The 13,754-nt window shown below is 40.5% G+C and overlaps 1 protein-coding gene across 1 annotated transcript in view; it reads left to right on the top strand.

The window, feature by feature from the left end:
- The window catches only part of HUNK (hormonally up-regulated Neu-associated kinase), a 102,457-nt gene that overhangs the window by 24,724 nt on the left and 63,979 nt on the right, over positions 1–13,754 (top strand). The window contains exon 2 of the mRNA XM_067565639.1: positions 6,275–6,567. Coding sequence (XP_067421740.1) covers positions 6,275–6,567 — 293 coding nt within the window. The remainder of the gene's footprint in view (positions 1–6,274; positions 6,568–13,754) is intronic.

The raw sequence follows: 13,754 nt of genomic DNA, 5'->3' as shown, positions 1-13,754 counted from the left end.
TCCCCTATTTTTTTCATCTCTCTCCTGGTGGTGGTGATTGAGATGTGTTACCTCAGTGAACGCTGGTTAGACTTGGTTGCTCTTTGGCCAGGCCTGCCTTATCATGGAAACAGGTGAGAGTGGGAGGCACTGTGTAAATCAGTACTGCTGATGCAAGTTCATTTTTCCAGGATGACTGCATGAAATCAAGTCAAATTTTCTTTTGGAATGCTTCCCCAGACCATGGGGGATAGCGGCAGGGATTTGGTAAGGTTTGCCTTGCCTGCCCCATTTCAGATATCACTAGTCTGCACTGGATTCCAGATATTAGATATGCATCCTCCACATGGTTGTTTGAGGAGTCCTGTTCTCGCCCCATTCCAGGGAATCTTTAGGAAATGTTAAAACACGTATCTGAAAAATATCCTTCTCTAATGCCAGGTGTTATACGGTGGATACCAGTGTGGAGGGTGGGACTGCGGGGGTCACAGTTACACACATTCACTGGCCACAGACCTCGAGGTAGAGACTGTGTATGTATTGGGAGCCCCCTGCTTCAGCCCAGGAGTTATAATAACCTCTGCGAAAGGGCTGCAGAGCTGCTTTGTGCCCTGCATTTTGGCAGAGAGATGGATTCTGTCCCTGCAACCCTTCTTTGCTGTGCGAAGCCTGTTCACTTAGATCGTGTGTATCAGTGAATTTTACCCTCTGGTCCTGCTTTCCTTCTTCATGTGGAGTCCTAAATCCTGTCACCTTCTTCCTCTAAGTCTGTCCCATTTGCATTTCCCTTTTCCCATCCTGAGTCTCCTTTTCTCTTTCTTGAGTCTCTTTCCTCCCCATGTCTCCTTTTCCCTCTTCCTCTACAGAGTGTCTCTGCTGTGCATCTTCTCTTTGACCTCCCTGCTGAACTGGGTGATTGCCTGGAGCACTGAAGCTGGCCCCGGAGCAGGAAGGCATTCTAGCAGTCTGGGGCTGGGGCAGGGCAGCACCAGCAGGCTGCAGAAGGTGTGTGTGGGGGGGTGTCACTGTGGAGAGTGGGCTTCCGTGGTGCGGATGGGAGGGAGAAATGGATTGGGCTTTGGGCTTGCTCAGCCTAATGTTCTTTACAGTGAGCTGGCAGTAAGGCCTTCTGCCAGGGGCAAACCAAACTGAGGGAGAGAGGGAGAAAAATAAAAGCATCTGATACCAAAATCACCATATACTGTATGTAGGTATTTCTCTGGTGCCATTTGCAATAACTTGGAGCTAGGCAAGAGGACACACATCTCTCCCCAGCCAAGAGAGAAAACAGTGCTGCATAGAAACAGTAGTTTGCTCTGGGTTGGGTGACTCTGGTCCCCCTTATTCTGAACTTAAGTCATGCTCTTTTTCCTCTCACCTATGTGTAGAGGGGTGAGGGGGGAGGGAGAGAGTGAGTATTGCTGAAACAAAGCTGCCAGTACCTCCCTTGTCTGCTTTATATTAGCCATGGCTGTTAGACTTCTATATTCCAGGCCAAATGCAAGGGGGCAACTAGTGCTGATGGGATGGGATGCAGCTGATAGGACTTAAATGTGAGGAAAGGTGACCCAGAATCAAGGGATGGACTTCAAAACAATCCTACAGCTCTATTTGCATAGGTGATGTGCAGTCATGTCAAGGGTCCAATCCAGCACCTGCTGAAGTCAATGGCAAAGCTCCTATTGACTTTAATGCTGAAGGATTAGGGCCCAAACTTCTAGGTAAAAGTGAAAGAATACGGCCAAGTTGCTAACTGTGAGTCCCACATTCAGATGGCTTTCCCTGCCTCCCCAAAGCAAATATAGTGAATGTGAGAGATATACATGTGTTCAGTAACGTGCCTTTATAGTCAATGAATTAGGGATGACTTATTGTACGGGTGAGAGATGATTCACAATATGCCTCTGACAACAGATTTATGTTCCATGTGGTTAATACTTTGTATCTTTCAATTATGAAAAATACCAGCATCTTTTTTTCTTCTTTGCAAATGTTGTTTCCTGCTGGTATGATACAAACCAGCAAATAATCTTTCTGTATCCATGAATTTGTTTGTCCTTAGCTGAATATCTCTCGTAGTTTGCTGTTTGAATAATTTACACTAGCCTTGTGTTATTGCTCTTATCTCATTAGGTAGAGAACATGCTGATTTCTTGATGAATTACCACAGGCTTTAAAGTGGTTAAGATCTGATTTCCCTGTTATCTTGCCTTACAATAAAATTATTTTTCTTTAATGTGACTAGCCAGACATTTATGGGAGTGTTGCCACTGCACTATGCTGTATGTTTCACCCAGGCAGCTGTCTTGTGTGTATTGCTTAACTGTATCTTTATCTCAAAGGTATTCCATTATTTTTTTTAAAGTTAGTCACCTAACTAAATAATGTATCTGGATAATTAAAGGTAAGTAGTTATTTCTGGTTAAGTCAAACTATTAGTGCTCAGTTTCCTATGCACTTGAATTCAGTGGAAATTTTGGCTGTGAGAAGAGTAGTCAGGTCCTTTTTGGGCTTATTTCTGTTGTAAAACTCCCAGATCATAGCGCTCTCTCTCTTACACACACAACAAAAAGTTTATTAATTCAACCCTATCTGCTTGTTTCACTAATGTGAGGCTAGTTATACCTAATGACAGGATTTATTGTAATTACAACCAATTTCCATTTACCTAATCTAACAATTCAAAGCATTTCTTTATCATAGCATAGAATGAGAACCAACCTAGAGGCCATTATCTTTAAGAAATGGGCTTAGAGCTCTTGCCGAATAAGGAAAAATGTAACACATTCTTATTTCTATTTTTTCTTTAAGATTAAAATAAATATTTATTTTATATCCGTTGTTATTATATGGTATGAAGGCCCCTATGGTTCCCACCACATACGCTCTAGTATACAGAAGAAAAAAAAAAAACTTGTAACACTAAAGGATTTCCCCCAAAATAATTAAAAAACACCTCCCCATACACCTTCCTACCACCCACTCTTAATGTGGAAGTCATGTGTGCTATGCAATATTTTCTGGAGCTCCAGGCGAGATACTGTCTGCACAACCGAGTAAGAGCAACAGAAATTAGAAAGTATTTGCTAAAATGTTTGTAACACATTGTGACACTTTTGAGGGGTATGCAGTGTGAGGATCTACGTGTGAGGAAGCCTTGTCTGTGCCTGCTGTGGATCAGTTCAACTTTACCGGCCATGGTCAACACAAACACTGACTTCCAGGCCTCCCGAGGCCCTGCTGTCTCTTTACAGGTCAACAATAGGCACACTCCAAGCCCTGAGTCCTCTGAGTATCTCTCTGGAGCGTCCAACCTTTGATCCCTAGGACACTCACAGTGTTCAGAGATCCTCTGTTTGCAAAGGTACAGTACACTCCAGCTTATCATTTACACTGTAGACTCCAGCTCTGCTTTACACACAGCACTTAGATTTGATTACAGAGAAAACAAGCATACATTTATTTAATAAAGAACAGAGATTCAAATGATAACAAGCAGAAATATTAGAAACAAAGGATTACACATAAAATAAAATCATAACACGCTTTCTAGAGCTTAAATTTAGCTAACAAGACATTGTCCTGTCATAAAGAGCAAAAACTCACCCAGTATCCTTCCATTGTATTACAGCCAGGCGTGGCTGGGATCTTCTGTTCATGAAACAAGCATTCTGTCTGCTTGCCTCCTCAAAGGAAAGGTCCAGAATGTGTCTCTGTCTTTACAGTTATAGTCCAAAAATCTATTGTCATTACTTGCAAACAGGGTCACCCCTGTTGCTTGTGTTTGCCTGTTAAGACTCTCCCCCAGAGACTTAGCAATCACTTGATTAGTATTTTGCTCAGATGGCAAATAGATGTTCACTGTGAAGTATACAATACTCAATTTACCTGTAGACAGATATCTAAACATATTTTACCTGAAAGAAACCTGTTTCTCACCTCTGACCAGCCCCAAGTCACAGACTTTAAGAGCATAATTTTCAGTATGTAGACATAGCTCCTTACATATTACCTGTACATACATTTCACAGTGATTATGAGGAGCAGTGTGACACAGGCTTTCATTGGAGACCTTATGTGACTTTTTTTGGTGAATTACTATTTAGATACTAGGGGATCCCTAAGGCCCCCATGCACTCCGTACTCTGTCCACTGCCACCAAGAGGTTCCTGGGTTACAAACATTTATAAAAAATGCAGATAAGTCTTTTCCCCTCAGGCAGAACACATAGCAGTTGACTATGGGACAAACAGAACCACTGGCTGAAATTATAAGCCATATGCTGATCCAGAGAAAGAAAGTTTTAATATATTTTAGGCATTTCTAGGCTGCCCATCATCATAATATCATAGAGCCAAATACAGTAATTAAAATTCACAAAGTTGATCCTAGTAGACTTTAATCCTCATCTCTTACAGGTAGGGCAAATATTTTTAATTTGTGTCATCTTGTTTGTTGTAATTCCCTGTCTTTGGTTAGTGCAGAAATACCTTTGCATGTCTCGAAACATGCTCTAACAATGGTTAGACTTTGGCTTACCCATTCCTCTTCCAGCAGTTGGCTTCACGGATGAAACCCCTGGACTATGTGTACATTGTTTTCAGCTCTTGAGAACTTCACTTTGGGCACTGTTAGCTTGTTAGCTGCATTGTCTCAGAGGAATGCAGCTGTCTTGGTAATTTGTGAATAGAGGTGACTTCTGTGGAGGGCTCCAGCCTGCTGAGAATATTTGTACTAGGGCTTTCAATTGACACTAGAAGCAAATTGGGAACCACTCTGGAGGATATGTTCTTGACACTGTTTCCAGGTAGGAAAGTGATCTTATGTGATCTGTATAAGTTACAGTTTAGTTGTTGCCTTACTCATCAGCCCCAGCTACAATGAGTTATAATAGTTTCGTTGGCAGTCAGTTGAAAGTATGAATTACTGTGGCTACATCATCATCCAGGAGGAGGGGTGGACACAGTTGCCTGCGAAGCTGGAGGCAAAAGGAAGGTCATTTTCACTACCATTACTGTCTGGATTAATGACTAGTCCAGTGAAACTCAGATACTTGTCCTGCACTGATTATTTCTGCTCTCAATAGGAATAAATAAGGCAAGAATAATGTAAACAGAGTTGCTTGCAGCTCGGATAGACGCATACAGTAATGCTATTTGTGTAGCAGCTGTGTATGGCACTTTGCGGGTAGATGTGCCGCTTTCCACATGCTTGCCTGAATTTGGCCCTCTGCAGACAGGAACTTTTCAAATCAACTATGTGTAAAATTTATTATCATGCAAAAACATCAAGCTCTTTTTTCCTGTTTCTGAAAAGTTAGCAACTGTTTCAGTAGTAATGATTAGTGAGCTACTTGATTTCAGTGTATGAGTTAAAAGGACGCCTTTTGTTGCAGAGCTCTGAGGAAATGTAGAACACAAGAGAAGGACTGATCATAGCTTTTTGTTGTTCGGCTAGCACATGTTGTTTAATCATTGGCTGGTGCTGATGATTTGAAATACTGCAGTACCAGGTCTAAATGTGAAAGCTTAGGAATTAAATAAAAACATGAGGCAACTAAAGGGTTGAATATGTTTTTACTACAAGGTGTTTAATGAACCTGCTAATGCAATAAATAGAACCAATGCCTGTCAATGTATAAAACAAAGGCATCATATAATGTGTCCAAATCTTTTTTTTTTTTTTTTTTTTTTTTTTGTGCAAGACACAAGTGGTTATTGTGTTGTGAAAGTAATTGAGGGAGCGTTTTTAAGTATGTATTTTTAAAGAAATTGTCAAGGTTGACCAGAGGTTGGAAGCAGTGCTCATTTTTATTTTTTAAAAATTTTTTGTAGTACATAACCAACTACCTTTCCCTGTTTGGTTAACTTTTAAGAAACTTGTGCTGGAATTGTGACATCTCAAAACATAAGGCCAATGCCATAAACCTGTTAAGGTCACGTAAAAAGGTCACATTCATGGTTACATGTAAATCTCATCATAAGAAACTTCTGGGTAAATAGACAAGAAGAAGACTACAGCATGTTCAGACTAAGCAGTCGGGTTTGCTTAATAGAAGAGTTTTCTCCCCTTTGATATTCATATCTTTGCAGCAACTTTTGTCTGTCATTCTATAAAAGGGGCTGGGAAAGCAATTAGGTCTCAGTGGAAAAAAGAACAGCTATTTCTCTGTGCTGGGCTGTTGTGCCCCAAACATGACTGTACTGACATCCCTTGATTTATTTTGAAGTTATTTATACAAGGTCAGAGCTAATAGATCATTGGTGTGTATGATGCCTTCTTTGTTTCTTATCAGGTGGCAGTGAAAGTTATTGACAAGAAGAGAGCCAAGAAGGATACCTATGTCACCAAGAATCTGAGACGTGAGGGGCAGATCCAGCAAATGATCCGACATCCCAACATAGCTCAGCTACTGGATATATTGGAAACAGAAAACAGCTACTACCTTGTCATGGAGCTGTGCCCTGGGGGCAATCTAATGCACAAGATCTATGAGAAAAAAAGACTGGAAGAGCATGAAGCACGCAAATATATCAGACAGCTTATTCTAGCAGTGGAGCATCTTCATCGGGCTGGTGTGGTTCACAGGTAAGGTAGAAAGTGCTGCCTGTGAGAATTTACCGAGGAGCATTTAAATGATATTTTTATATATATATATATATTTTTTTTAAAAACGTTGATATAAAATCTTCTGTTTAGGTTTGTGGCTAATCTTGAGGTTCTTGTTATCGTAGATAATAGTGAACATTTGTCCACTTGAGCCCCGCAAAGTTCTTAATTATGTGTGTAACTTAAGTAAGCATGAGTAGCCTCATTGCCATTACACACTGAAAGTTATGCACGTGCTTTGCTGAAGCAGGGCCCTACTTCTGCTCTTAATATTTAGTGCTTTGCATCTTCAAAGCACTGTACAAACACAGCTTGTCTTCCAGCCATCCCTGGAGGTAGGTAGGTATATTCTCACTTCGAAGATGGAGAAACTGCAACACAGAGAGGTAAACTGACTTGCCCAAAGTCTCACATTGAGCCAGTAGTTAGAACTGAATTACAACATGGTAGTTCCTGGTTCCTACTTCTCTGCTCACTCCATTAGATTGTGTTGCTTCCCAAGATTTCCACATGATTTAAAAAAACAAAACAAAACACAGAACTTGGCACATTTTCAGTCCATGTCACAATCTCTTTTCAGGATAAATCCAGAATTGGCATAGCAGGAGCATCGCAAGAATCGAGGTGTATTCGCAGAATGCTGTTAGAGTGGAAGGAGGATCTTGTTAAATATACATACATCTGGGTTCAATTCCTGGCTCTACCTCAGATTTCCTGTGTGGGCATGGGCAAGTCACTTAGGCGCAGGTCCTACAAGATACATAGGCTCCTAAGAGGATCTGGGTCCTAGTTTCTCTGGGTCTCAGTTCTCCTGTCAAGTGGGGGATAAGTATAATTTCTTTCTCCCACTTGTCTGTCATGTCTGTGTATTGAAAACTCTTTGGGGCAAGGAGTACCTTTGACTATGTTTGTATACAGCATTTGGCACAATGGGGCTGATCTCAGCTGGAGCTTCTAGCAACGCAGTAATATAAATAAGTGTGGGAAAAATTACTTCCTCTACTGATTCCATTGCAACAGTTAAATTATGATCCACATTCTCAGTGGTGCAGCAGCATCTGTGATGCTGGACCTCAGAAGGAAGGAAGGAAATTATTTTTTTAAAAGCCAAATTAATTTCACATGCCATTAGCCAGGATGGAAGAAATCAAAGTATTCTGAGGGAGAGGAGAAAAGTTTATAGGACTAGATACTTAATTTTCAAGCTTCTAAGAAGATAGGGAAGCACTGGAAAGTAAACAAAAGTTAGTATGTGAGTGTTCTGTTAATTATTATGGACCAAATCCTTGGCTTTCATGGGAGATTCAGGTGCTCAGGACTTACTAGGAGTTTGCCCAACTTTAGAGTCAACATTTTGCGGCAGGGTAAAAGAAGACATAAAAGTGCATGTCCCTTCTTGTCTCTGATCTTCCTGATTAAATGGACGTCTCGATTAGTTAAATTGTCACTAGGTATAAAGCGCATGTGATGATTTAGAACAACAAGTGACATTTCTATAATGCCTTTTATGCAAGGTGCCCCAAAGTGCTTAACAAACTTATGAACACCCGGGGACTCAAATTTCTGATATTTTAGGGAAACTTTGTGCTGCCCTACTGCCAAAAGCTGTCTTAAATCTGGTGTAGCCAGCTACAGAAGTTTTATCCCCAGTGCAAGGGATTCCTTTGGTGGCATAGAGCTACTGTAGAAGCTCCTACACCACCTGTGCCAATTCCCCCCCACTGGTAGGGTGGGTAGTGACAGGGGGAAAAAGGATGTGGTTAAGGGTTCCTTACTTCTGCCTTATCCCTGGCTACTAGAACGATTCATTGGGAGCAGTGTAAATTGACCCCATGAGGCACAAAGGTGCCTTATAGCCATTATCATGTCCTGCTCCAAGCACTCCTAAATCTGGAGGTTGCTGACATCCACCACTGGAATATAGTAATCTCTGCTGTGGTAATGTGATGACAATGCTGTGAGACAGAAATGGAAGAATGCCATCACCTTCTGACTCTCCGAGGGCATTTTAGGTAAATTGAATGTACTCTCACTCAAGTTGAAATAGAGCCATGACATGGAGTATCATCCTTGGCCTTGCGAAAAATGCCACAAGTGGTCTGGGCCTTGATTTTCTCTTTTTTTTTTTTCTTCTAAAAATAAAGGCAGGAATTGAGGCAGCACAGTGTCCCCTAGCACCACATTGAGGTCCACATTTTTCCCTTCAATGGTAAAAGTCTCAGGTCGGGGCTTTGGGTGAGGAAAACTACAAGGATTTCCTTAGAGATTCTCGTGTCATCTTTTTGTGAGGAGGGGGGGTTTGTGTGTCCCTCTTGTGTACCCCTTCTGCTCTAAAATCTGGCCAATCCCAGGGATTCAAGGGAGGTCAAGGATATCCACGCAGAGGTTCTGTTATGCCAGAGCGGCTCTGGCCTTATCTCCCTTCTCCCAGCTCCTCACAAGCACACATCAAAGTGCATCAGGCTGCTATGTACCACCTCGCTGCAGCGCCCCCAAAGAGGGGAGATACGACCTGGAGTAGATTAACTTTTCTAGATAAGTTTCATGGGGCTGGAAGGAGGTGAACTCTCCACAGGGGATAGGGAAAGTGGGGTTGCTGGCCTGGAGCCACTCAAATTCTCTTCTACATTGAGGGGTTGAGATCCGTGCATGGATGTGCAGATAGTGGAGGGCACTATCTGTCCTGTGACAATAGTTTAGAATATACTTAAAAGAAAAAGGTGCCACCAACTGCACTACAAGCACCATTATGCTGCCCATAGCTTTTCCTCGGAAGTCTCCTATCCAAGGAGTGACCAAGTCCAAACCCACTTAACTGATAAAATTTGACAGGTTCACAATCTCTATAGTTGTAAGTATTTTTTCTTGAGGTTTAACCATTCAATATTACAAATGTGATATGTGGAGTATCATAAAGACACAAGAAAACACACTGGAAGGTTAATTAGAATTTGTTGAGTTGGCTCTCTGTCTGCAAAAGAAAGAGAAATGCTAATAATTGCCTCTGGGGTTGTCCTTCAGCCAGTTGGGTTTTGAGCAATAGAAGCTCTGAAAATAGATTGCTCAATCAGTAGCACTAAAGAAAAAAGGAAAAAAAAAAAAAAAAGAAAGAAAGAATCAGTGCAGAAGTCTGATTCATTCTCACCCTGAATGCAATGACAATGTTCTCCTCTTGTTGTTGTTGTTATTTTTAAAACTGTTTAAAAAAGAACAGCACTCACATCTATTCTGTGATCTGTGGGTGTTCATATTCCCTGTTTGATAAAGAAAACACAGCCATTTGGGTCTAATGTGGGCTGACACTGTTGGTGCCCCTTTCAGAACTGGTTCTTTTGACCGTTCATCTTCTTGAATGGAAGTGGTATTTAAAGAAAATAAGTATATTGTTGAATTGTTGAAAATTTTATTCTAAATATTCACCAAATCTGTCAGCTTAATTACTCACTAAATATACTCACACATTATTTTCCTTGTTCTGTAAGATGAGTGGAAAAAAATTAGTGAAATAACATATTTGAAATATTATAATGAAACTCAGCTAAACAATCTGATGAATATTATTTATCCAGCTTCACTCATTATGATAAAGGCTGGGTATGGAGAGAAATCACTCTGATCTCAGGATGATCAGCCCACGAAAGCTTATGCCTGCAGAAATTAAATTTGTTAATCTTTAAGTGCTACAGAACTCTCATTGTTTTTGCTGTATACAAACTAACACGGCTACCCCTCTGGAACTTTTCAAGATGAGATATGAGACCCTTAACTCAAAGGAAATGTGTCTTTTAAGAGTATAGTGATATGCAAACAGTTTATAATTCAGAAACTCCAAGCAGTCTCATTTATTTTAGAGAGAAGTAAATTGCTTGTGTGTATATATATTGTAAGTGATGTATGTTGCCACAGACACATGCCTTCCTAGACCTTCTGAGGTCAATACTGACTATGAGGGATTTAGATGGCAATTTCCTCAGTGCAGGGGGACTGTCATTTCCTGAAGATGTGGCCAGCACTGAAAATTCTGTACGCACTACTGGAATGCAAGATAATATATATCCTAAATATAACTGTAAAAAAAATTGTAGATCATTGTTATGATGAGAAGAGCTAGATGGTTGTTAAAATTGTGCAAGTAGCAAGCTCAAATATGACTCAGATAGATAGGAATCTTTATCTTTACCTCTGACAGAAGAAAACAAACCCAAGTGGCAGTATATGGTGAAGCTTTCTCTTTTCAGAGGGTGTTTACGCAGGCCTTCATGCTGTCAAAACCCAGGATGAACGTTAAGCCCTTTGGGAATGTAAGGACAACAAAGAAAATGAAGTGAAAGCTTGGGTGCTTGCAACAGCATCCCACAGGAAATTCTCAACAACCCTTTTAAAGTAATTTTAACAAAATTCAATCCTATTCAGTGCAATTACTGTCAGAATGTCAAAGAAGGGAATTTAATAATGTACTGGTAGGAAGATAGCTTTCTGTATACTCTGTTTTTTCAATCTATTTCTTCATGAAAATATATTCATACCTTCTGTTAGGACTGTGCAATTAAAAAAGATCAGAACTGTTGAAGACAAGAGACATATAAAGGAGAAATATACATGGATTGGAGTGGAGTGTCTATATTTTTCTATACACTCCTTCTCTTCCCCCAAAAAAGCACATTGAGAAGAGGGAAGTTAGTGTCAAATGATTCAGTCGTTCAGGACATCATAAGATTTGGCCTTGACAACCCTTGCTTGATATATTAGCTTTGATAACTTTCATCCTATTAATTTTAAGTGCAAGTAGTCTGGTGGCTGGTACAATATTTATGACAGATCTTTGCACTAGAGAAGAATGTCTCCTTTTGAAATGCAAAGCTGGTTTGTCTTTCTATTTTATGATATATTTCAAAGTTACCATTAGGCATACTCTGTTGGAGTACATCATCAGCAAACTAAGGATTACTTTAAGGACATCAGTCCAAATTCCCCTTTCACTTACACTGATACTACTACATTGATTTCAATTGTTTTAGGCCCAATGAATATTATTTTGGTAACAAAAATGGTCTCTTTGGAATGTACATAAACATTATAACTGACACAAATCCATGCAGTCTGCTGCCTATTTCACCTCCAGCTCTTCTTGTGTCTATAAAGTAATTGAGGGTGGATGGATTAGTGTTGGGTTGGTTTTTTTTCTTTTGTGATAGAAAATGTAATGCAAGATGCATCCACCACCACTACTGCTTTGCAGCTGCCTGCTGATAACAAAACATTGGTTTCCAGCAGACACATTGATTCCTTTCCCCACACCCATCATAAAAATAAAATAAAATGCAAGATACAAAAAAAGCTATCGGATACCTGCAACGGTAGTGAATATTGATAAACTTATTTTAAAAACTGCCCAACTAAAGGCTTGAACTACTGGCTGGAATAAGTGTTTCAAAAGTGGGCCCCAAAGTTATGCTTGAAACAAACAAAAAACCAAAAGTAAAAGAGAGAAACATATTTTCAAAAACTAGGAATGATGACAGTGTGTTCATAGTTTCACAACTCAGGAAAACATAAACATACTCTGTTTCTCTGTACTACAGTAAGAGAGAGTGGTCTGTGCTGAAAGTCTGACTGTTCCTAGAACTTAGTAACTAGGACCTGGTCTACACTGGTGGCTTAATTCGAATTAAAGTCCCTTAATTCGAATTAATTACTCCTGCATCTACACTTGCACATTGTTAATTCAAATTAAGGAGCCGTTAAAATCGAATTAATAAAACCACCTCTGCAAGTGGATTAGCGCCTGAAGCGCATCAGTTAATTCACATTAGTGTGAGTGTGGATGCAATGGGACTTAATTCGAATCAATTGGCCTCCAGACTGTATCCCATGATACCCCATTTCAGTACCCTCCCCCAAAGCAGCCCCGGGAAGATTTAAATCTTCATTTCCTGCCGTGAATGGGTTTAAAATCCAAGCTGTGATCACCCCCCCCACACACACACAACAAGCCCTTTGCAGTTTGTCCCTTTAAGGGTTTGAAAATTTCACCCCTCCTCTCCCCGCAGGCTGAATGCGTTTTAACTGCCCAGCAAGCTATTTGCAGTTTGTCCCTTTAAGATTTGTCCCTTTGAAAGTTTAGCCCTTTAAAGTCTGTCCCTTTGAAAGATTTCACGACCCACCCCCCTTCCCCACGTGGTGAATGCGTTTTAACTCTCCAGCAAGCCCTTTGCAGTTTGTCCCTTTAAGATTTGTCCCTTTGAAAGTTTAGCCCTTTAAAGTTTGTCCTTTTGAAAGATTTCACCCCCCACCCCCCTCCCCGCATGGCGAATGTGCCCGCAGTGAGAGGAAATTCTTTGCTACATTGTTTCAGTGGCCAATCATGGAAATTGATACTTTCTTAAGAGTTTATTCACAGTGCTATATGTGGATACATTATATCATGCTTTCCATCAGTGAAATGGAAACATTTGTATCACTGTATTAATATACTAACTGACTCCGTTGTTATTTATCTTACATTCTACAGACACCTGTAGAATCAAAATCAAAGGCAAGCAATATACAGGGGATGGTAGGAGGAACATAAAAGGCAAACAGCATACAGTTCTAAAGTAATCCAGGATAAACTGCGATGTATTTGTCACGGTCAAAATGAGAGCACAGTTCAGCTGGCTCCATGTGCCTGCAGCAATGGCAAGCGGGGGAGTAAAAAACCAGCATGAAAATCCTTTTCCTGTTTGTTTGGGGGTGGGGGAAGCAGCGCTGCATCCTGGGATGATGACACTCATCACAACAGCCTCTATGGTTAGTTGCACTGTGGGATAGCTTCCCACATTGCACTGCTTTCTAATTCAAATTAAGGCTGGCCAGTATGGATGCAAGAAACCAGCACAAACACTGTAGTGTGGACAGTCTGCAGCACTTTCTATAAATCGCTTTCTGTAATTTGAATTAAGCTAATTTGAATTAGTGCTGCAGTGTAGACATAGCCTAGTAATACTGCCAGCACCAAGTGTTGACTCGGCCCCTTCAAAATCATGAGATTTAAAAAAAAAAATGCTGGGTTCTTTTTATTAGTCTCCTGATTTCTGAATCTTTAGGATACACACAGGTCATGTTTTCGAGCTTTTCACTCATGAAGGCTAGAAACTTACTTTTGAGTAAAAACAAATGAAAACTGG

The sequence above is a fragment of the Emydura macquarii genome, unplaced genomic scaffold (genome assembly GCF_026122565.2).
Source record: "Emydura macquarii macquarii isolate MOO-44397 ecotype Brisbane River unplaced genomic scaffold, CSIRO-AGI_Emac_v2 contig_2681, whole genome shotgun sequence".
NCBI lineage: Eukaryota > Metazoa > Chordata > Testudines > Chelidae > Emydura > Emydura macquarii.
The sequence above is the reverse complement of the archived record's forward strand: the minus strand, read 5'-3'. Positions and strand labels throughout refer to the sequence as shown.